This window comes from Mustela putorius, unplaced genomic scaffold, assembly GCF_011764305.1.
Source record: "Mustela putorius furo isolate JIRA1106 unplaced genomic scaffold, ASM1176430v1.1 tig00000460_pilon_pilon_pilon, whole genome shotgun sequence".
NCBI lineage: Eukaryota > Metazoa > Chordata > Mammalia > Carnivora > Mustelidae > Mustela > Mustela putorius.
The window spans coordinates 17,802,422-17,824,268 of NW_025421389.1; the positions used below are offsets into that span (position 1 = coordinate 17,802,422).

A 21,847-nucleotide genomic window follows, 5' to 3' on the forward strand; every position below is an offset into this window, starting at 1 on the left:
GAAGCATAGGCCTGGGGAAGCAGTTAATTAAGATCGAGGGAAATAGTAAGTGAAATGAGTCAGTGTATAGTTCTGAGTGGGGCTCTCAAATAGAGGCGTAGAGTATTGTGGAGACATCCAGCTTGCTACATGGAATGTCCAAAAGCACATGCTCTGCTCAGTGCTATAAGCTGGGTGCTGGGAGGCTGTGGTGGAAGAAATACTGACCTCAGGGTCAGGGAGCAGGGTGTGTTGCTCTCTTTACAGTATCGATTATTAGGTCACAAGTTAGTGTGTGTTTTAGGGATGGAAAGTGAAGTCTCGTGTCTGGAAAGTGGAAAATTATAAACTTTCCCATAATCAATCATGTGCAAAAGAAATTAAGCTTACTGTAGAATTATAAAAACAAAGATAAGTATTATATTCCCATCCTGAGAGCCTTCTCTCAAAGGGAACCCTGCTGCACTGTTGGTGGGAATGCAAGCTGGTGCAGCCACCCTGGAGAACAGGATGGAGTTTCCTCAGAAAGGTGAAAATAGAGTTACCCTACGAATTACCCTACACAGCAATTGAACTACTGGGTATTTACCCTAAAGATACAAATGTAGGGGCACCTGGGTGGCTCAGTGGGTTAAGCCTCTGCCTTCAGCTCAGGTCATGATCTCAGGGTCCTGGGATCGAGCCCCACATCGGGCTCTCTGCTCAGCAGGGAGCCTGCTTCCTCCTCTCTCTCTCTCTCTCTCTGCCTGCTTCTCTGCCTACTTGTGATCTCTCTCTCTCTCTCTGTCAAATAAATAAAAATCTTTAAAAAAAAAAAGAAGATACAAATGTAGTGATCCGGAAGGGCACCTGCTCCCCAATGTTTATAGCAGCAATGTCCACAATAGCCAAACTATGGAAAGAGCCTAGATGTCCATCAACATATGAATGGATAAAGAAAATGTGGTGTGTGTGTGTGTGTATATGTACACAATGGAATACTATGCAGCCATAAAAAAACCCTAAATCTTGCCATTTGCAATGATGTAGGATAGAACTAGAGGGTATCATGCTGAGCAAAATAAGTCAGTCAGAGAAAGACAAGTATCATATCATCTCTCTGACATGAGGAATTTCAGAGGCAGGGTGGGGGAGGTTGTGGGGGAAAAGGAGAGAAAAAATACTGAGGGTTGCTGGGCAGGAGGGCAGTGTGAGGGCTGGGGTGGCTGGGATCACCCATTGGGGAGGGGAGGGTATGTGCTATGGGGAGTGCTATGAATTGTGTAAGACTGATGAATCACAGACCTGTACTCCTGAAATAAATAATACATTATATGTTAATTAAAAAGTTATTTTTTTTAAAATTGAGTGCCTTCTCTCAAGTACATACCTATACCTACACCATTTTGTTAATTTCACGGGTGGCCATTTTTATTAAAACAGGCTAAAGTGTTGTTTGTTCACTGATGGAAATACCATTGTTTTCAGTGCTTCTAAAGAGTATTGTCCCTACTAACCATGAAACAATGCCAAGAACCGAGCACTGAAGGGTAAGCTAGACACACAACCCTCAGGTAGAGACGGAAGAAAGAAACAGTCACTTCGAGGATCACAACTGTGTTTTATTATTGAAAGATTAACAAGTACCATGATTAACTCAGAGCTTTAGGTTTTGTATTAAACTTTTCTTTTAAGTTATTTGTGAGTCGCTAGAAATATCCAGGTGGGCTTTTCATGTGTCAGGTAAATATGTAGCATTCTTTTCTTGCTTTGCTATTTTTTGGTTTTTCTAAGAATGAACATGAAGTCATACTCTTCCTTCTCATTACTATTTTAGAGGAAAAAAATTTAAGTTTTAAAGTTTGTGATAATTTCTAGATTGGCTATTTTCAACCGATACAGAAATAGTTTGATTGCAGCCATCATTTAAATTCCCTGTAGTAATATCAATATTAAGAGAATCTGTTAGCTTGCAAATTAGAACAGTGTTTGTATTTCCAGTGGTGACCTTGTTATTTCTCTTCAGTAGATCTGTACAGAGTACCTGAAAACACAGCATTCCCCTTTTGTACATGGCTGAACTGGAACCCAGAGAGGACTAAATACCCAGGGTCAATCTGGAACATGGATAACATGAGACCCGCATTATCTGGAAGGAACGGAACCAGAAGTTCAAATAAGCAGGAAGGGTTTGGTGACAGGACACTAAGGTTCTAGTACAGAGCAATAAGGTACAGAAGAGGAACAAGTTGAAGCAAATAGAATTCTAGATTTTAAAGGTCAGGTGATTAACAGGGATATATTAACAACCAAAACTGAAAACCAGTCTTAGTAATAGAAGGTTTCCTGTCTTCTCAGTGTTCCAGGGTTTGCTGGCATAGGTGGCTCTAGGGCCGCAGAATTTGGCCACAGCCGAAGTCCAAAGAAGAATCCTGCCCCTCAATGAGACAAGAACAGAGAAACACAGATTGCCTCATAGTCAGTTTTATTTAAGTGGCACCCTGAAACTGTACTTCTCTTTCTATGTTCATTGCATAGTTTCTTCCATAAACTTATGATATGGGTTGCTATATTTGGAAGACCTTTCTCTTAATCTTAGCAAAATGATTTCAGGAAAAATTGGGAGAATTCAGTTCTAAGTACGATCCCACTAAACCATGAGAAGAAACAACTTTTGAGAGTTTTTTTAGAATAGCTCCCTGGTACCTGAGACAGCATCAATGCAGATATTCCAGTATCTGGGTAGGAGGCCATCAAACTTGATCTGTAGAGGGCCAGAGTGTACATATTCTAGGCTCTGTACATCAAATGACCTCTGTGGCAACCACTCCCTTCTGCCATTGTGGTGAGAACATAGCCATTGCCAAGAGCAAAAAGTGGGAGCCAGCAGATTTCAGGACAACAGGTAGCAGGACGGATGTGGCTCAAGAGCTGTAGCTTGCTGACCCCTAAATCAAAAGAAATTTGTTTACCACCAAAAATGTATTAAAAATAAGCCCCTCTCTTCCTCTGTGTCATGAAGAGTCCCTCACCCGTGTACCACAGAACACAGAGAAATAACAAGGCTTATCTGAGGTCTTCCATCCCAGAACTCCTCAACAAATATAACTGCTCTCCCCTGTAACTTGCCATTTTGGGCAAACATTCGTAGCAATCGATCTGTCTATGAAAGTGCAATTAGATTGTCAGTTTTCTTTCTGGGGAGAGGGATGCCTGTGTTCTTGTACTAAATGTGTCTGGTTACTTCTTAAAGACCATCGTCTAGCAATTTTCCTTTTCTGAGCGACTGAATCAAGGAGCCTCCTTCTGCCTTGATTTTCCATAGTCGGGTGCCCTTGCTGTATCTTTTATTCTAGTTTCTCCTGGAAACCTTCAGACCGGGACCACATTTACCCACCACTTGTTTATCTTTTGTGTGTTTGGTTTTTGTTTGGACAATAGTTGGCTCTCCATTGACTGCACTCCTCGAAAGCAGTGGCATAGAAAATCCAGAAACAATGCAGTATCCCCAAGTCACTGCTATTTTGGAATGCTTTATGTGATTTTTTTTTTTTTTAAGTGGAACACATTTACTTTGGTAATTGTATCCTTCCCAACCTAATATTAAAATCAGCTCTAATTTCTGGAGTAAGTGAAGTAACATAGGAGCATGTCTCTGATTAGGAAAATCATTGGATGTGGATAATACTTATGCAGATAATAAAAGATTTGAGTATATGAATAACCAAGTAACAGTTGGCATGTCCATCCACAAATACGTTTGGAAGCCCCACTATTTGTCATGGATATGTCATGTGTACTGAGATATTATTAGGTTCTCTCATAGGTGTTCTCTGAACCTTTCCGATAACTGTATTGTGGGGATATTGTTATTTTTGTTTTGCAGTTTAGGCTTTGAGAGGTTAAATGACTTTGAGGGGTCTCGGAGGGATACATGATTGGGATTTGTACTTGGTCATCTGGTAGTAGACCTAACACTCTCTAAACAGCTGCCTGTTTTGGCTATATACTGAGGAACTCTATGCAACTCAGGAACATCATTGCCCTCCTTATTTCTGGACACTGAAAGGACCAAAGATATAAATACAAGACAGGGTAGCTGCCTGGAGGAAATTTGTAAAGTATTTTCCACAACAAAGCATGTAGGCATTTACTCGTCTGTGTCTTTGTTCCTACGCTTCTCTCTGCATGGCCCATCTTCCCCCTGTCCATCTGCTGTCATTCTTCTCAATATGTTTAGCAAATATATTGAGATATAATTTACATGCAACACACTACATCCATTTAAAACATACAATTGAAATAAAATAAAGTATATAATTGACACATTTTGACAGACTTGCATCTATAACACAGCCATGACCATTGACATACAAAACATCTTCATTGCTTCCACAAGTTTCCTTGGGTCCCTTTGCGGTCTGTCTTCCTTTTACCCTGGCCCTAGCCAAGCTCTGATCTGCTTTTTATCTCTGTACATTGGTTTCCTTTTCTAGAATTTTGTAGAAATGGAATCAGTGTGGTATATACTCTTTTGTGTCAGGTTTCTTTCATTCAGTATGAAGATTCTGAGACTCACCCATACTGTTACATGTGCAAGTGATTTGTTTCTTCTTATCAGTGAGTAATACTTCATTGTGTTGTGGTTATGTAACAATTTGTTTATCCGTTTAGGAGTTGATGGACATTTGGGTTGCTTCCAGTTTTTGCCTATGATAAATGAACCTTCTATGAACACTAGCTTGCACGTTTTTGTGAGGACATATGTTATTATTTCTCTTCAATAAACCCTAGGAGTAGAATTGTTGGGTCACGTGGTAGATGTGTATTTAACTTTATAAGAGACTTCTATTGTCCTCAGTGGTTTGCCATTTTGTATCCCCACCAAGAACATATGTGAATTCCATTTTTATGTAGTCTTCTCAAAACTTGTTATGAATGGTCTTTTAAATGTAACCATTCTAATGGGTGTGTAGTAGCATCTCGTGATTTTAATTTGCATTTCCCTAATGACTAATAACTTTGAGCATCTTTTCATGTGCTTATTGGCCTTTTGTGTATCTCCTTTTGTGAATTGTATAAATTTTATCTTTGTTATTAGTTATCATTATTATTGGGTTATAAGATGTCTTTATGGATGCTAGATACCATTCTGTTATAGGACCTGTTTTGCAAATATTCTCTCTCAATTCGTGGTGTGTATTTTCATTTTCTCCACTGTGTCTTTCAAGGAGCAAAGGTTTTGTATTTTGATCAAGTCCAACTTAGCAGTTGGTTCCCTTATAATTCTTTGTGTTTTTGTGCCTGATCTTTATCTTTGCCTACCCCTAAAGTTTCAAAGATTTTCTCTTATGTTTTCTTCTAGAAGATTTATAGTTTTAGCTTTCACTTTAAGGTTTGTCATTTACTTTAAGCTAACTTTTGTATAAGGTGTGAAATGAGGGTGAATGTTTATTGTTTTCTATACAGTTAGCTTGTTTTCTGTGCAGTTAGCACCATTTGTTGAAATGACTTTTCCCCCATTTAATTAATTGCCTTGGCACTTTTGTCAAAAAATTCAATTGACCGTGTCATTGGGGGTCTATTTTTAGACTCTGTTCTTTCCCATTCATCTGTATGTCAATCCTATCCTCCAATACCACACTGTCTTTATTCTTATACCTCTATAGTGAATGTTGAAATAAAGTAGTATGAAAACTCCAGTCCTGTAAAACTACTTTGAAAAGCCTAGAACCTTTGTGTTTTTGTTTAAATTTTAAAATTGTCAATTTCTGCAAAAACAACCAAATCAAAAAGTGAAAGAAAGCTTGCTGAGATTTTGACTGTCAGAGTGCTTTGAATATATAGCTCTATGTGGGTAGAATTGAAACCATAATGATATTGATATCTTCCTATCTATGAACCCTGGTATGTATCTGCATTTCTTTAGGTTTTTATCTTCTGCCAACAATATTTTGCCCTTTTTACTGTAAAGATCTTACACCTTGGATTAGTTTCCTAGGGATGCTGTACCAGATTTTCACAAAGAGGTTGGTTTAAAACAATAAAGATTTATTCTTGCAGTTCAGGGGACAAAAGTTCACAGTCAAGATATTGGCATGTTCTTTCTGGGCTCTTTAAAGGAGAAATCTGTCATGCCTAACTTCTGGAGGCTGCTAGCAATCCTTGTTATTCCCCAGCCAACCTCTCTGCTTATCTCTTCACATGGCCCTCCCCTTCTAGGTAGCTATGTTGTCTTCTTTTCTGTCCCTTACAATGACACTGTCATTGGACTAGGGAACAGCCAAATGCAGGATGATTTCCTCTCAAGATCTTTACCTTAATTGCATCTGCATAGACCCTTTCTTCAAAAAAGGTCACATTCTGGGGTTCCAGGTAGACATACATTTTGAGAACCACAATTGAACTCACTATATGCCTATTTTTGAAAATTTATTCTCAAGTATTTTATGTTTTAGGGTGCTATTATAAATGGCTTGTAATTCTTTGTTTCCAATGATTTGCTGCTTGTATCTAAAAATATAATTGATGTGTATGTATTCTTCTATCTTATGATTTTGCTAAATGCAGTGATTAGTTCTGGTGATTGTTACATAGAGTATTTTAGGATTTTCTACATAAACAAGCACAGCAGTTATAAATAGAGGCAATTTTACTTTTTTTCTAGTTATGCCTTTTCTTTTTCTTGCTTTATTACAATTACTAGGATGTCCAGTGAAATGGTAACTAGAAGTGATAAGTGCAGGACTTTTCCCCAACATTAGGGGGAAATAATTTTATAATTAGGCATTAAGGATGATGTTTACTGTATGTTTTCTTTACCTAATGCCTGTTACGAGATTTAGAAATTTCCTTTTTTATTCCTAATATGCTGAGAGGCTTTTTTTAAAAATAAAAAATGCATATGAATTTTTTATTAAATAATTGTTCTGCATCTATTGAAATAATGATGTGCTTTTTTCCATTTATCCTACTAATATGATGAATTACCTTGATTTTTAAATACAATCCAATCTTACATTCCTGGAATAAATCCTAATGGGTGATATATATATATATCTATATATAGATATATATATATAGAGAGAGATATCTCAAGATGTGATTTGTTAAAATTCTGTTAAAGATTTTTGCATTTATGTTTTTGAAGGATATTGGTCTATGATTGCCTTGTAATTTGTTTTCCAATTTTGATTTAAAATATATTCCCTCTTCTATTTTTCAAAAAGGTGTGTAAGATTAGTGTTCCTTCTTGCTTGGATATTTGATAGGAATCACCAGTCATACCATTTGGTCCTGGAATCTTCTCTGTGGGAAGGTTTAGATAATAGATTCAATTGCTCTGAGAGATATAAGGCCACTTAGATTTTCTGCTTCATCTGTGTCAGTTTTAGCAAGTACATTTTTCAAGGAATTTGCTCATTTTATCTGTGTTCTGACCTAGTTATTTTATATATTAGCCTAGATACCTTCTCCTCTTTAACCTTTCCCAGATACCCCCAACAGAAGTGACTTCACATTCTTTGTGCCACTACTTTATCTGGAATCATTTGTACTCTCCACCTTCCTTTGTGGTCGTTTGCCCGTATGTCTCTTTATATTCTAAGTTAGGGGTCTTGAAGTGCAATGATTGCATCCCATGTATCTTTGAGTCTCTGACACTTTATATGGTGCTTGGCACATAATAGATACCATCTGCCCCCAATGTTTAATCAACCAATTCCATTTACCATTGTCTTATTTATAGTTACACACACGTTTCTAACTTCCACAGAAGACTATGAGCATCTTTTGCAAAAATGGCAAGTATTATTCAATGTTCATATTCCTTTTATGTCTTATATTTAGAATAATTTTTAAAACTATTAAATAAAATAGACCCATTGAACAGCATAGAAAAGTCAACATTCTATAAACTCAGAAAAGAGAGGTTAAATGGAAATCAGGAAAGTATGCATCAATAAAGGGAAAGAAATAAGGAACTCACATTGTTGAGTGCTTACCATATGCCAGACATTGTCTTAAACAATTTATATTCCTTGTTATCATTTAACCTTAAAGTAAGTAGGCATAGAAAATGTTACTGGGGCACCTGGGTGGTTCAGTTGTTTGAGTGTCTGACTCTTGGTTTCAGTCATGATTTCAGGGTTATGAGATTGAACCCCGCATCAGGTTCCACACTCAGCAGAGTCTGCTTGAGATTCTCTCCCGCTCCTTGGCTCCTCCCCAACCTGTATGCACCCAGGCATGTGCGCACACTCATTCCCTAAAATAAATACATAAATAAATAGAATGAAACAGGGTCTCCTACTTCTCCACCATCTTGCCCCTCCCTGAATCTTTCTAAAAGAGGAAAATTTTATTATCCTCATCTTATAAATCAGGAATCTGAGGTGAGGTTTCAAAAAGTTAAGTATTTTGGCAGAGTCCACAGAATTATTTAGTGGCAGATCTGGGTTTCAGATGCAAGCCTGAATGATTCCATTATCATCTTCTTGGTTTCAATTTTACTTTTGCCCATTTGGTTTTCTACAAGACGCTTGGTGGATTTTCCCAAGTTACCTTTAAATTCTACCTTTGCCAGAGTAGAACATTCTGTGATTCCTTGGTTAAGTGTTGGGATTACTGTAAGTTTAGAAAAACTCCAAAGTATTCTTTGAACACTTATTCTGCCTTTAGCAGGAAATATCCAGAAATAGCAAAGAAGATTCCAAATAGCCTTATCTCAGAGTATGCTGTGTAACTCCCTGTTGTCTCCCTCCTACTCATCAGCCTTTGTCTACAAGCTTGCCATTATTTTGATGATAGCAGATGCAATACTTCTGGATGTGGCTGACTGGTGGGTATCATTGGTTCCTGAGTTCCTGCCTACATGGCATGAGGACAATTAAGAGTCCAAGGTTATGAAAACTCAAGAAATCTTCATAGCTTATTGTGAAAGGAGAGGATATTTCCTTACAGATGATCTTACTTTTGTATATGTTCCATATTTGTTCTGTTTAGAAAGGCCTGTGGGTTACTTTGTGTAAGGCACATTCTTTCTCCTTTTGCTTTGATAAAAGATATTTGAAACACCAGATCCAATCATATAGCACCTTTGCTACTGCTAACTTAGTTGTGTCTATTTTAAGTCTTCTCTCTCCACATGGAGTACTCTACAAGTCACCTAATCAGGGTTACCTATGATAATCAGGCTTTTCCCAATTAGAAATGTGCCTAATGTGCCATTTTCCCAATACATTTTAGCCAAAGAACTGGGAAGGGGAGGCAAGTTTTTCAGTGATTTCAGTCTATCCATTGGAACAGGAAGTTTCTGAGGTCTTCCCAATGTCAAAAACAACAACATCAAAATAACAGCATTTATTTCTTTATTTGGGTACAATACCGTGGTCAGGAACTTGGCTACTTCACCAGAGAAATTATTTGCCATACATCATTGAAGAGATGACTTAATTCACGCTCATCATTCCCCCCTAGTCTACCATGGTCATGTATCAGAAGCACCAGACAAGGCAACTGGATACATTTTCTTTCTCTTGAAATTGTAGTCTCTGTTGGAACAACTCCCTTAGGCAACCACAGCTCTAGGTTTTTTCTAAGAAATGAAGCTAGTACTCCCAGGGCTGTTCACATTAGGAAACAAAATCTAAAGAAGTACTCCTGCCTTTTCGATGTCAGAGATCACCATAGAGATGTTTCTCAATTTGAGGCAGAAGATACAGCTTTTCTGTGGTCTGAGAATCAAACTTGTTGAAAGGACATTGTCATGACTTAATATTAATCAGTAATGTGTATTCACAAAAACCTGTATCAAATGATATTCCACATGGAGGCAGGAGAGAAGGGGTTGGAATGAACACATGAACCCTTGGAAGCTGTTTTTCAGCTGGGAATTTTCGAGTAGCCACTGGAAATCAAGGGTAGTACCAAGGATAGTTGGAGTTGAGAAGAACAGAAGGCCAGGATATATCTTTTCTCTTCCACCTCACATTGTGCTTAGACAGTGCCCAGTCTGTATAAAAGCTACCCTATAAAAAGTTGCTCAGTGAATAAATGAATGAATGAACATTTGATTCCAAATATTTCCTTACTCGGTAGCTTCAAATTGTGGTGAATTCGTTGCGTTCTGTGTGGGTATTGTAGGAAGCCAGGAAAGCCCTTTCTATTAGATCTTGGAAACTCAGACTGTGCCTTGTACTGCCTGGCTAGGACAAGCTTCTGGAGGTTCCATTTATCCAGAGGCAGAATGGACCCTCTTCCTTGCTACTGGAAAATTGTTGCCAGTTTCAACAAAGAGACTAAACTACCTAAGGAAACAATGTTTCCTCTTACAAGGTACAATCTTGGCTCCTCCGCCATGGGTTGGGGGGGGGGGGGGGCTGGCTGTTCTTGGAAATGTACTCCAGAGACTTTCTTATTTAACCAGGATTCAAACTGCATTGCTACATAATTCTTCCTGCTGAGGCCCTATGAAAGGAATGAGTTGGGACAGATACAGCAAGATAGTAGGATAAATTTCGCCCATTCTTCTGGCTATACTACACAGGAGTGAACTTGATTTCAACAAGATGACCCAATTCTTAGCATGCTTTTCTACCCTCTTTCACCCATAACGCTTCCAAGTCACTGTCTGATTCAAGATGTGCAGAGAAACAAAATGGAAAAAAAGACAAACTGGCCAGTAAAAAGTAAGATGACATTTAAAATAGTTTGCAAGTTAATGGGGGGAAAGGGGTATTTTGTTTAAAAAACAAAAATAAAAACAAAAAAAAAAAACCCATGATTAAACCTTGGGGCGGCATAGCACATCACTATCCTTTTGTGGTTTTGAGTGTATTTTATTCATGCACTGGAAGTAGATATTCGTCATACTGTTAATAATTGTTCTACTAAATTGTACTCAACAGTGTGCATCTCTGTAACCTTGTTTACTATTTTCTTCCTGTACTTTTTTCTTAAGCTCATTTCTGAGGGGTGGTTGGTTCACATAAGCTTTCAATTTTTAAATAACACACACAATCCGTTTTTTTTCACTAGGCATCTTTGCTCAAAGTGGGGAAGAATCAGATTGTGATTGTGGTGTAAATCAATCAGTCCTTTTCTTCCCTTTACAAGAAAAGCTGTGGGTAATAGAAAAGAGAACTGGAGAAAATAAAAATTCTACGGAGGCTTTTATGAACTCAGTCATTAGAGTCAGAAGAGCTAGCTAGCTCCATGGAGTGAGGGAAAGAGAAGAAAATGCAATTTTTTTTTTTCTTTTAAAGAGCTGTTACTTTAAGCCTCTCTAGTATCCCCCTTCTCTTCCATCCAGTATCCTGGTCCCACCCAGGCCTAGTGAGAATCCAGGGCTGGGGCACTTCAGAAGCTGGAAGGGGAGTGAGAGAGAGGCTGTGGGTTAGCCTTGCCTGGTCATCAGGAGAGGTCCAGGCAGAAAGGCTGCCTAGAGAGCCTCACTCTGACCTCTCTGAAACCACATCAGAGAACCTCCAAAATGGTATCAGTCATCCTGAAACTTGATCGGTAAAGAATTTTCAGCGTTTAAAATGCTTAATCTTAAGAAAAAGTAAAATACTTAATCTTATTGGGATCTTTTGAGGTAGGAAAATCTGATGAGAAGTAAACATTCCCTATATTCCTATGCCTTGGGTATGCTCCTGGAAACACTGGAGGGATTGTTTGCCAAAAAGTCTTGGCAGTGTTCAAGGATGGCTGGCCAAGTCATAAGAGAAGGAAGAGAAGAGGTTTATGTGGTACTGAGTCCAGCATTGTGTGTAAAACACAGGTTTCGATGTAAAGAAATCTGTTGCACAAAACCCTTGGAAAACATAGCATCCTCTCTTTTCTGTACTACCCCCCAACAAGTACCCTGTTCCTCCAAAAAAATTTTTTTAGAAAATAAGGAAAAAATAGGCGGGAATCAACGTGACCTTAAGGAAGCGAATCCCTTTGTTTTAATTTTCTTTTCCTTTTGCTTTTACATTTAAGAGTTAAGACGACGTTTCAGCAGAGAATTGCAGAGAAGGGTAAAGGGAAATCAATAAAGTTATTCTGTGACTTTTCCCAGGAGGGAGCTGGGTTAATCGAGAATGGCCTGCTTGGCTATATATCAAGTCCGAAGAGAGAGCAGGAGTTGATTTTGAAACAGATTTCCCAGCTAAACTGAAGGAGATATATGTAAATATACATGTATGAATATACATTCATGTGTAATTTTTACATGAGTGGTGTGTGTCTGCATGTGTCCTATTATATACATTCTAATGTATATGAACAGGATATATGACGTGCACACACATTTAAAAAGTAGATGAGAAAATTCCTTTAGGTCATTAATGATATTGGACAAAAATTCCTCCAACAGTAGTTTCTAGATATTGATCTAGGATCCTTTTACACTTTATAAGTTTCTCTAATAAGTCCTTCGGCTCCCATAGAAGGAATTTGATGTAATAAAGCCTAAAGTGACAGATGAAGGGATGGAAATCAGATTTCCTGACCCAAGGCCAGTGGAAGTGTCTTTGAGGATGAGGAAGCTTCTGAAGAGTCTCTCTGGGTAATTCATGTGGTTACTTTCTCTAGTGACTACAGAAATTTCTAGCGGGTCTATAGAGCTTCTGGAAGCAAAGTTGGCCAGGGCACTACTTGATTCCATTGGGTCATAGTACCACATTCTCCTGTCCACTGGAAGCAGCAGTGGTTTCTTCTGGACAGACTTGGACAACACAATTGGGTTGGAAGCAGGATACCTGAGTGTCAGTCCTGATGTCATCTTCCCATTGTGATCTTGAGTGAGTTAGCTATCCTTTCTGGATATCAGTTTCCTTTTTTATAAAATAGGATGAATAATTCTTGCTCCTTCCAAACAACTTCCTTATTGCCCAAGAATCTTGTCCGCAATTCTTTGTGCCACTCAATGCTCAGATTTTGGAGACCACTAAAGGGTTATCTCCTTTCCATGACCTAATCTACTGGGATTAATCCCACCATTCTGAAGCCCTTCACATTTTTCTTCTCTCATTTTGGATGTTCAGATTCTGAATTGTTTTTAACATCAGCGAAGATGCTCTATTTTCTTTCTTTCTTTTTTAAAGATACTATTTGTTTATTTTGGGGAGGAAGAGAGAGATCATGAGCAGGAGGAGAGGGAGAGTGAGACTATCTCAAGCAGACTCCCCACTGAGCCCGGAGCCCAGTGTTGGGCTTAATCTCATCACCCAGAAACCATGACAACAGCCAAAATCAAGAGTCGGTTGCTTAACCAACTAAGCCACACAAGCACTCCTCTATTTTCTAAATCTAAATGCCATATGTATTGTAACTGTTAAGAAAATACTTTTGTAAGAGAATGGAATCTAGACAGACAGAGAGGGACTGTGTGGAGTTCTGGAATTTCCCTGGAGGAAATTTCATAGTGTATCTAGTCTAACCCTCTGTTTTACATCTGAGGAAGCTAATGATCTGAGAAGTAAAATGTATTGTCCCAAGGTTACTGTGACAGAATTAAGTGGAGAACCCATGTCTCTTTAACTTTCAGTTCTGTATTCTTTCCATTGGTTCATGTGTCTTGAGACCACTATAATTAGAAATCGTACCTGAGGGGTTCCAGAAAGAAGGAAAGAAAGCAAGGAAAGGAAAGGAAAGGAAAGAAAGTAAGTAAGAAAGAAAGAAAGAACTTGAAGGTAAGTAAGCAGACCAGATAAAGATATCTCAACCTTTGGTTTTCTCCAGGGTCAGATTCTAACTCTTTGTGCATAACCTGACCAACGTGGCTTTAGCATCCTCATGAAAGATGAAGGCTTCCTGGTTGCCAGAGCCTCTTCTTTTTGTCCCTTCCTGTCCCTTAAACCCCAGCCCAGAATCTGGATCTAATTGAATTCCTATTTTTTTTTAAAGATTTTATTAATTTATTTGACAGAGAAAGAGATAGCAAGTAGGCAGAGAGGCAGGCAGAGAGAGAGATGGGGAAGCAGGCTCCCCGCCGAGCAGAGAGCCCAATGTGGGGCTTGATTCCAGGACCCTGAAATCATGACCTGAGCCGAAGGCAGAGAGGTTTAACCCACTGAGCCACTCAGGTGCCCCGAATTCCTATTTTTTCATGTCTATTTTGGACATGGTTGCATTTGCCCCATATTTCATAGCTCTTAAATTCTATCTTTGAGTTGACTTTACACATTTCTTATTCAACATTTACTGGGAGTTTACCTTGTGCCAGTCATGTGCAGTTGGCTGGAGATACAGAGCCATATCTCACAGTGTTACATGTCCTGTGTGAGATATGTTCCCATCAGATATGCTGGGGGTACTGGGGAAGGAGATTCTGGGATCATCCAAGGAATCCAAGAAGCCAATTATCCGGTGATAATTGCCTTTACTCTCTCATCCCCTTCCTTATGAGGGCAGGCAAGTTAATTTTAGATGATGATCTTTTCCAGGGATTTTTCTGCCTTGTTTTCAACAAAAGAGAAGCCATGTGTAGGATTTTTCCTTTACCTCCATGTCCACCCCAGGGTTAGATAGTCTCACCATGAGTTCTCTGAACAAAGCGGGTTTCCCAGTACTTCAGTCAATTCTTAGGGGGTTGCAGAAAGCAGGTCCTGGGGGCCCAGAGATATGTGCAAATGCAGACTAGTTGTGGGGAAGATATTGTCCTCCCATCATTTCCTCCACAACTTTAATTTTTCAATCAATTTTCTTTGTCTTCTTTGGTTTTAAAGACATCGACAAGTTGACACCTAGATGTTCCCTAGAGACACCCAAAGCTCTGTTCACATTTTATAACAGGACACTAGCCAGATTTTGTTTGTTTTGTTTCGTTTTCAAAGTTCTTCTCCTCCTTCCTTACCTTAGAATTTTCCTCACTTTTCCATCAAATTTAAGACATGGATTAAAGACATGAGACATAAGACAGATTAAACTCATGGCAGAGGAGGAAGATCATCAGTTAAAGATTGCTTGCCTCTGTATGATCACCTATTGGTCTGTTACATAGCACTGTGACCTAGATTAGTATTAAGTTCCCAGAAGAGTACAGGTGCCACAACAATGTATAAAGCACCTATTATGTGGCAGGCTTGATGGCAGCCAGAGTAAGATCACAATCAGTGCCTCTCCGTGTAGTGCACGGGAAGTATCTGCAGAGCTGAGAAACCCGTGGGCCCATAAATTCAACAATTTTCCAGACTTGGGCCAGGTAGTCAGAATATCACAGTGAATCTTGGAAGACTTAAGTATGCCAGAAAATTCACTTAACCTCCCCTCATTTGGGAGTGCGGGGTGGTTGCCAACAACAGTTGGTTTGCTCTGTACCTGCCTGGGTTGGAGCCTACAGTCCAACATTCCAGAAGGGCAAAGCAGGAGACCCCAGAAGGCTGGCCTGGCTCCCTCTGACATAGTTCCCTGTGGTCTTCGTGTCATTGCTATTTGCTGCATGGAGAGACTCTTTGATGCGTGTTGAACGTGCCACACTTAAACTCTCTGAGGTAGCAGTTTCTACCTTTAAAATATGCCTTGATGTCTCCCCAGAGTGCTCCCTGCTCATCCCTATTCATCTGTCTCTGTTTGAATCTTAGCAGGAATTCTGATGCTGCCGAGGCCCCTCGGTCCCTGAAATGTATCTCAAACTATGTTTTGGTGTTCTTTTAATTTTATTAATTCTGCACACTCAGTGCTTTTGAAAATCATCTATTTCACAAAAGCTCAAGTAAATTTAATCGTATCTTTTTGAACCCCTTCCTTACTGTGCTGCCATTAGTTAATAATGGGGGAGACCAAAAGGCACGGGGTCTGATTATTATTAACGATACCTCACAGTCGCACATACTCACTCCCAGTGAACTCTCGGCAGTTCATACACATTAGCTCATTTTTCCTCACAACAGCTGGGCTGGGAGACCTAGATTCTATTCTTGGTGCTCTAACAACCTTCTTGGGAAAGGTATTTAGCCACTAATTGCCTCAGTTCCCAACTATGAAAAGGGAATAATGATATGAGGATATTTGCTTTTCCTTCTCCTTCTCCTAAACCTTTAGAACCTAAAGAGAAAAAAACAAAAAACAAAAAACAAAACAAAAACCCTGAAGAGACAAAGTCTAAAAGAGAAGGAGGAGTGTGTCTTGACTTTATGTCCATAATGAAAAGGTGAGATACAGTCCTAGGAGCATGACTAGAATCCTTGAAATCTGAATTGTGATTCACTCTCTGCTTACGGATGGACCATCGCCTTTGATACCAATATAAAGGAGAGATCCTTTATATTGGAAAACACTGAGAGATCCACAGCTGGTGAATATTATACAAGGGGCCCAATCATCTACAGAGCATGAACGGAGTCCGCAAAGATGTCTCTAGGAAGCATGGCATCGATAAGACTGGATTTCAGATGAGAACACTCTTGGCTTCCAAAGCCTTCCTCTTCCCCCGCCTCTCTCCTTTCCCTCACAACCTCCAGGCTTTGTAGTGATTTCAGAAATATATACCGGTAACTCCAGCCCAAGTCACTGGCCTATATCTTTGGTCTCATATCATCTCTAGACTCTTGGCCTGGCAATCTCAGTCTTCAAAAGTTCCAGGGGCCGAAATATGCCTCTTTGTTTGCCAGCCTAAATCTAATGACTGAACGGCAGAGAACCTAGACCAAAATAGAACTTGGCTCTTAGAAGACACGTGTCAGCCAAGAATAATGCTTTTTTATAATGGCAGGCTCAGTTCTGTTAGTGCACAGGTAACAGGGATCTCACCCTTTAGAAGGGGCTTGATTTTCTCTATTTTTCTCTCTCAGTTTACCCATTGTTATGTAGGAGCAAGAGCTTCTCTCTTTTACCTGTAGAGGCTCAAAAGGCTACTGAAATGTACTACTTGCCAATTGGTAAAGTCATATGGAATGAAACATAGATTACCTTCCCAAGAGCTTCCCAAACAACATGGCCCCATCACATAAACTCCAGACCTTGCATAGAGTTAATCTGGATGCCAAGAAGAGTCCTCTGAAGCTCACCCAATGAGGCAATGGAATTATTTTATATATTCATATCAAAAATATTATTTTAAATATATATGCTAAAGACTTCTCTCACCATTGATTTTCCCTAATATTCTAAAAGGCTAAGGAAAAAAAAAAAATTTTTTAACTAGGCATAAATTCAAGTATTTAGCCTGATATTACTTAAACTGACACTTGGAACTCTAAGGGATTTGGGGTCTAAAATCTGCCAAATGACTTCTTTTGAGACCACTTGAGCTAGACTGCTGGTACCAAACATTGCTCCCTACTGGTTCAAAGTCTCGTTGCTTCAGGGAAATGACTTTGCTGATACATGCATAAGGCAGCTTCCTCCTCCTCCTTGTCCTGGGAATATTTTTGCCAATTAATGAGGGACTCTTGCTAATGGAGTTGAGATACAGTTCACATCTAAAGTATGTTTAGAGTTTAAGGGCACGTCCAGCTCTCCCTTGAGGGTTGCCATCAGCCCCCTAAGGGGATGCATCTTTTTTTTTTTTTTTAAGATTTTTATTTATTTATTGAGAGAGAGTCAGTGAGAGAGAGCATGAGCGAGGCGAAGGTCAGAGGGAGAAGCAGACTCCCCGTGGAGCTGGGAGCTAGGAGCCCAATGCGGGACTCCATCCCGGGACTCCGGGATCATGACCTGAGCCGAAGGCAGTCGTCCAACCAACTGAGCCACCCAGGCATCCCAAGGGGATGCATCTTTAGAAACTTAAGAGGAGTTGAAATTCTAAAAGTGCATTATTGCTTGTGGAAGGACAGACTGAACACCGTCACGTTCCCCCTGCCCTCCCCTAGCCAGAGATGGGAGTTGCCCAGATGAAGACGAGGACGGAAGCTAGCCTGCAGAGCATATCACTTATACATACTTAAATATTCTTCCCTTAGGCAAAGTAAGCACGTGTCTAACCTTTTTTTCACAATACATATTATGAAACTCTGGAGCCTTGAGGTCCTATGGTCACGAACCATTTCGAGCTTCTCAGCCTCATTTTCTGAAATGAGGGCATCTGAGCTGGGTTGCTTATCTCAGATCTGGACTTACCCACACACTTTAAAGTGCAAGAGATCTCCCTCCCTGCATGTAGCCCAGAATAGTCCTCACAGCCACGTCATCTTGGACACTTTATCACTTGATATTACCTCCTAATCCACAGATCAGTGAGATTTTAGACAGAATTCGTCTGGCTTCAAACAGAAACAGATGACTGCAGAACATTTAGAATGAGTTTAACAGACCAATTTGCCATTTTTCAGAAACACAAATAAACATGGCTCTACGTGGGACCTCAGCCAGAGTAGAGTCTTTGCAAATAAGACTGTAATTTGCCCTTTATTAAATGTTACTTTTTTAAAAAAATAAATAAATAGATTTTATTTATTTATTTGACAGAGAGAGAGAGAGAGAGAGAGAGATCACAAGCAGGCAGAGAGGCAGGCAGAGAGAGAGGGGAGAAGCAGGCTCCCCGCTGAGCAGAGAGCCTGATATAGGGCTTGATCCCAGGACCCTGAAATCATGACCTGAGCCGAAGGCAGAGGCTTAACACACTGAGCCACCCAGATGCCCCAAATATTACTTTTTAAAGTAACAAGAAAAAATATTTTATTTATTCATTTGAGAGACAGAGAGATAGTGAAAGACAGCATGGGTGGGGGTTGGGGAGAGGGAAAAGCAGGCTCCCCACTGAGCAGAGAGCCACATGTAGGACTCGGTACCAGGATCCCGGGATCATGACTGAGTCACCCACATGCCTTAAATGTTACTCTTATGTGGCATTAGACTAAGCATCATTCCAAAGGTTATTTAGACATGAACTTGGCTCTCTCAAAACATTACGACCAAAGCCACATCAGCATACAAGTTTATTAAAAATCTTTTGCTGCCCGCAGATACTGTGCTATATACCAGAAACAAAAGTGACCACGTGACAACCCCTGTCTCTATTCACCTTGTATTATGGGGATAGAGACCGCATAGTCTATGGATAGTGCCAACACCAGGGCCCCCTTCCTCTCCTCCAGCTAAGGGAGTAACACTACCTAGCACAGGGCCTGACATACAGTCAAGTACTAAATAAATAATTATTGGCCAAAATGAGCTCAATGAAAAGAATGAATAAATGTTACGGTAGATTAAGTACAGAGTGCTGTGGAAAATACATCAAAAGAGAAACTAGACTAGTTCGAGGGGATGAACTGTAGAAATTGTTAGTTACACTGAGACAAGAGTCAAAGAGTCAAATGTTGCAGAGGAAAGTCCAGGCTGGTGGTGTTAGACCTGGTTCAAGTCCTAGCAGTGCCATCAAGAGTTGGGCCATTCTAGCTATGTCATATCTTACTTCCTCCCTCTGTAAAACACTGGTGATGGCTTTGGGAGACTAAATTAGATATTATTTATCTATAAACCTCTGTCGCAAAGAAGAACATCAATAATGGCTATTGGAGGAGTAACAGAGAACAGAACTGCAGTGCTCAAGTAATGAGTCCCTAAGTCGTGAGTTTAAGAGCACAAACGTTTGAGGGATGGATGGCAATGATGAACTTCAAGTTCGTGGTGGCGGCTAGGAGAGGTGTTACAGAACTTCTCAGCTTCTAAGCCTAGATAAGGCGGGGGAAGGGCAGGTGACTTACGGGATTTGTCTTCCTCTTCCAATCCATCCCCGAAGGCTTTCATATTCACATTTTAACTGTAGACCTATGTGGGCCTTGCCTGTCGCTGTTCACGGTGGGGCATATACCATTTCAGATAATTAATAATCTGAGGATATTGTGATGTATGGAAACTCGATGCAGATTATATATGTGTTTGTGTTTATATACATATGCATAGAAATACATAATAAAAATGTAACCTTTTCCCCCATAAGTTCTTATAAAAATTAGCTTCTGTTGCTTATATCTTAAATGTCCACAAATATTCCTGACCCCTTCCTTCGGTTCTTCCTTCCCCGCATGTCCATTAGGAACTTTCCCACTACGTTCGTGTAGTTAGATCAGTACACACACACACACACACACACACACACACGTGCATGCATCCACACACCTGTTCTCTACTAGCTTCAGCTTTTTTTTAGGTGAGCTTTGGGATATGCCCTGAGTTGAACTGGATTGTCAGCTCTGTTAATAGGGGAGGATCAAGGAGGAGATGACGTGAGCCACTGACTTTTGGGTTTTCAGTCCCTGACACGAGCTGCGACTCCAACGACATGGCAAAACCAAAAAATGTCAAACCAGAAAGTGCGGGAGACCAAAGAAAGGGGATGGCGGGGGCCAAAGATGAAGGAAGGCACCGGGCGTAAAAACATTTTAGACATAAAAATTGGGGGAGGGGAGAACTAGAGGTGGTTCCGATGATGGTGGGGGAGGGAAAGCCATTGGTGGGGCCTTTGAAATTGTGCCAGGAACCAAGAGCCAGGGGCAGTGGCAGAGGGGAAGGCCAGGTAGGACAATTAAAACGGAAATCTGGCTCCTTCCAGCGCAGCATGAAACAGGGCTACAGAATTTGCTGCAGTGGGAGGTGGGGCCAGTCTGGCACAGTCTGTGCGTTTGAAAGGAGCAGGGCGGGTTGGGGAATGCCAGTCAGCCTTTGTAGTTCTGAGCTCAGAGAGGGGGTGACAAACACTGGGCTTCAGGTCAGAAGCCTGGCCTGGGTGGCTTTTGGAGAAAATTTCCCTCTGCTCCCAGACTCTTAAAATCCTCTCATCACACCACTGGCCTCCAGTCACAGCATAAACACGTGTCCTGGAGATCGCCCTCCAGCAGAGGTTTCGGCCGTGGTACCTGTTGGCTGACTGATGGGATCCTTCTCCTGTCCTCCTCCCTAGACATCCTGACGGGGGCTGAATACAGTTTTTTTGCATATTTCCCTTTACCCTTCCCACATGCTTCCCATCTCCCAGACTCCTAGGGTTAATCCCCAGGACAACCTTGCTTTGAAAGAAAAAATGTGGTGAGCCTCCTAGAAGATTTGGATCTCAGAAGCCTCTGTCTGTCCTGCTTCAGCCAGACACCAGACAGCGGGCTCAAGGAGATGGACACTGACAGAGAAAGAAGCAGTAAGTTTTTGTTGTTTGTTTCTGAGGCATAGTTGCTCTCCAGAATTAAGGCCCCTGAAGGCATGAGGCTTTCTTTTCTTTATTTTTTCCGCCTTTCCTCTTCGTTTCTTTTTCTTTTCTTTCTTTCTCAGCAGAAGTAAATACTATCCCATTCCCATCCTGGGGCTGATTCAGAAAAGCAATTGAATTAGAAAGCGTTTCTTCATTGATGTTCGTATCTGGGGTTAAAAATATCTGAAGTTGATTTGTGCGTGCCTATTCTCAACACTGTAATATTTTAAAATGTATCTGCATTTGTTAAAGTAATTTGTACTGATTGTTCTTCTCCAGAATAAATACTATCTATCTGGCTGATTGATTGTAATTATGATGAATTTGTCCCGGCACTTGCATGGATGTCTTCTTTGAGGATTTTTGTGCATCTTTGCTGCTCATCAAAGGGAAGGCTAGAAGGACTTTGGAAGGAGGGTGTGGTCGGGCTGATTCAGCTTCCTTCCCGGCCCATCCCTGACTCCTTCCCTCTGCTCCTCCCTCTCCCCATCTCCTACCCTGGATCCTCAGATCCCTCCTGAGCCAGCTGTCAGTGAAACGGCATTTACCTTTCATTTCGTATCACCTGTGTTAGACTCAGGCAGGTAGGACACCACTCCCCACAATCAAATTCATTACATTTGTAATCTCAGCATTTTTTCAGACCAAGGTGGAGGAGACCAGACTGTTACTTCCACTCCTTAAGCTTCTCTTCTCCTGGGATTATTAGCCAAGATAGTAATAACAATAGTAATACTGTATTTAGAAACTCTCAGGCACACTTGATCTCTGAGAGTCGTA

The 21,847-nt window shown here is 40.4% G+C and overlaps 1 protein-coding gene across 1 annotated transcript in view; it reads left to right on the plus strand.

Annotated features, from left to right (window-relative positions):
- Positions 1-13,887, plus strand: part of BLID (BH3-like motif containing, cell death inducer) — a 47,850-nt gene extending 33,963 nt beyond the window's left edge. Inside the window, 3 exon segments of the mRNA XM_013054793.2 lie at positions 10,102-10,220; positions 10,223-10,327; positions 10,329-13,887. Of these exon segments, the coding sequence (XP_012910247.2) occupies positions 10,102-10,220; positions 10,223-10,327; positions 10,329-10,421 (317 nt within the window). The 3' untranslated portion in view covers positions 10,422-13,887.
- Positions 13,888-21,847: the final 7,960 nt, after the last annotated feature.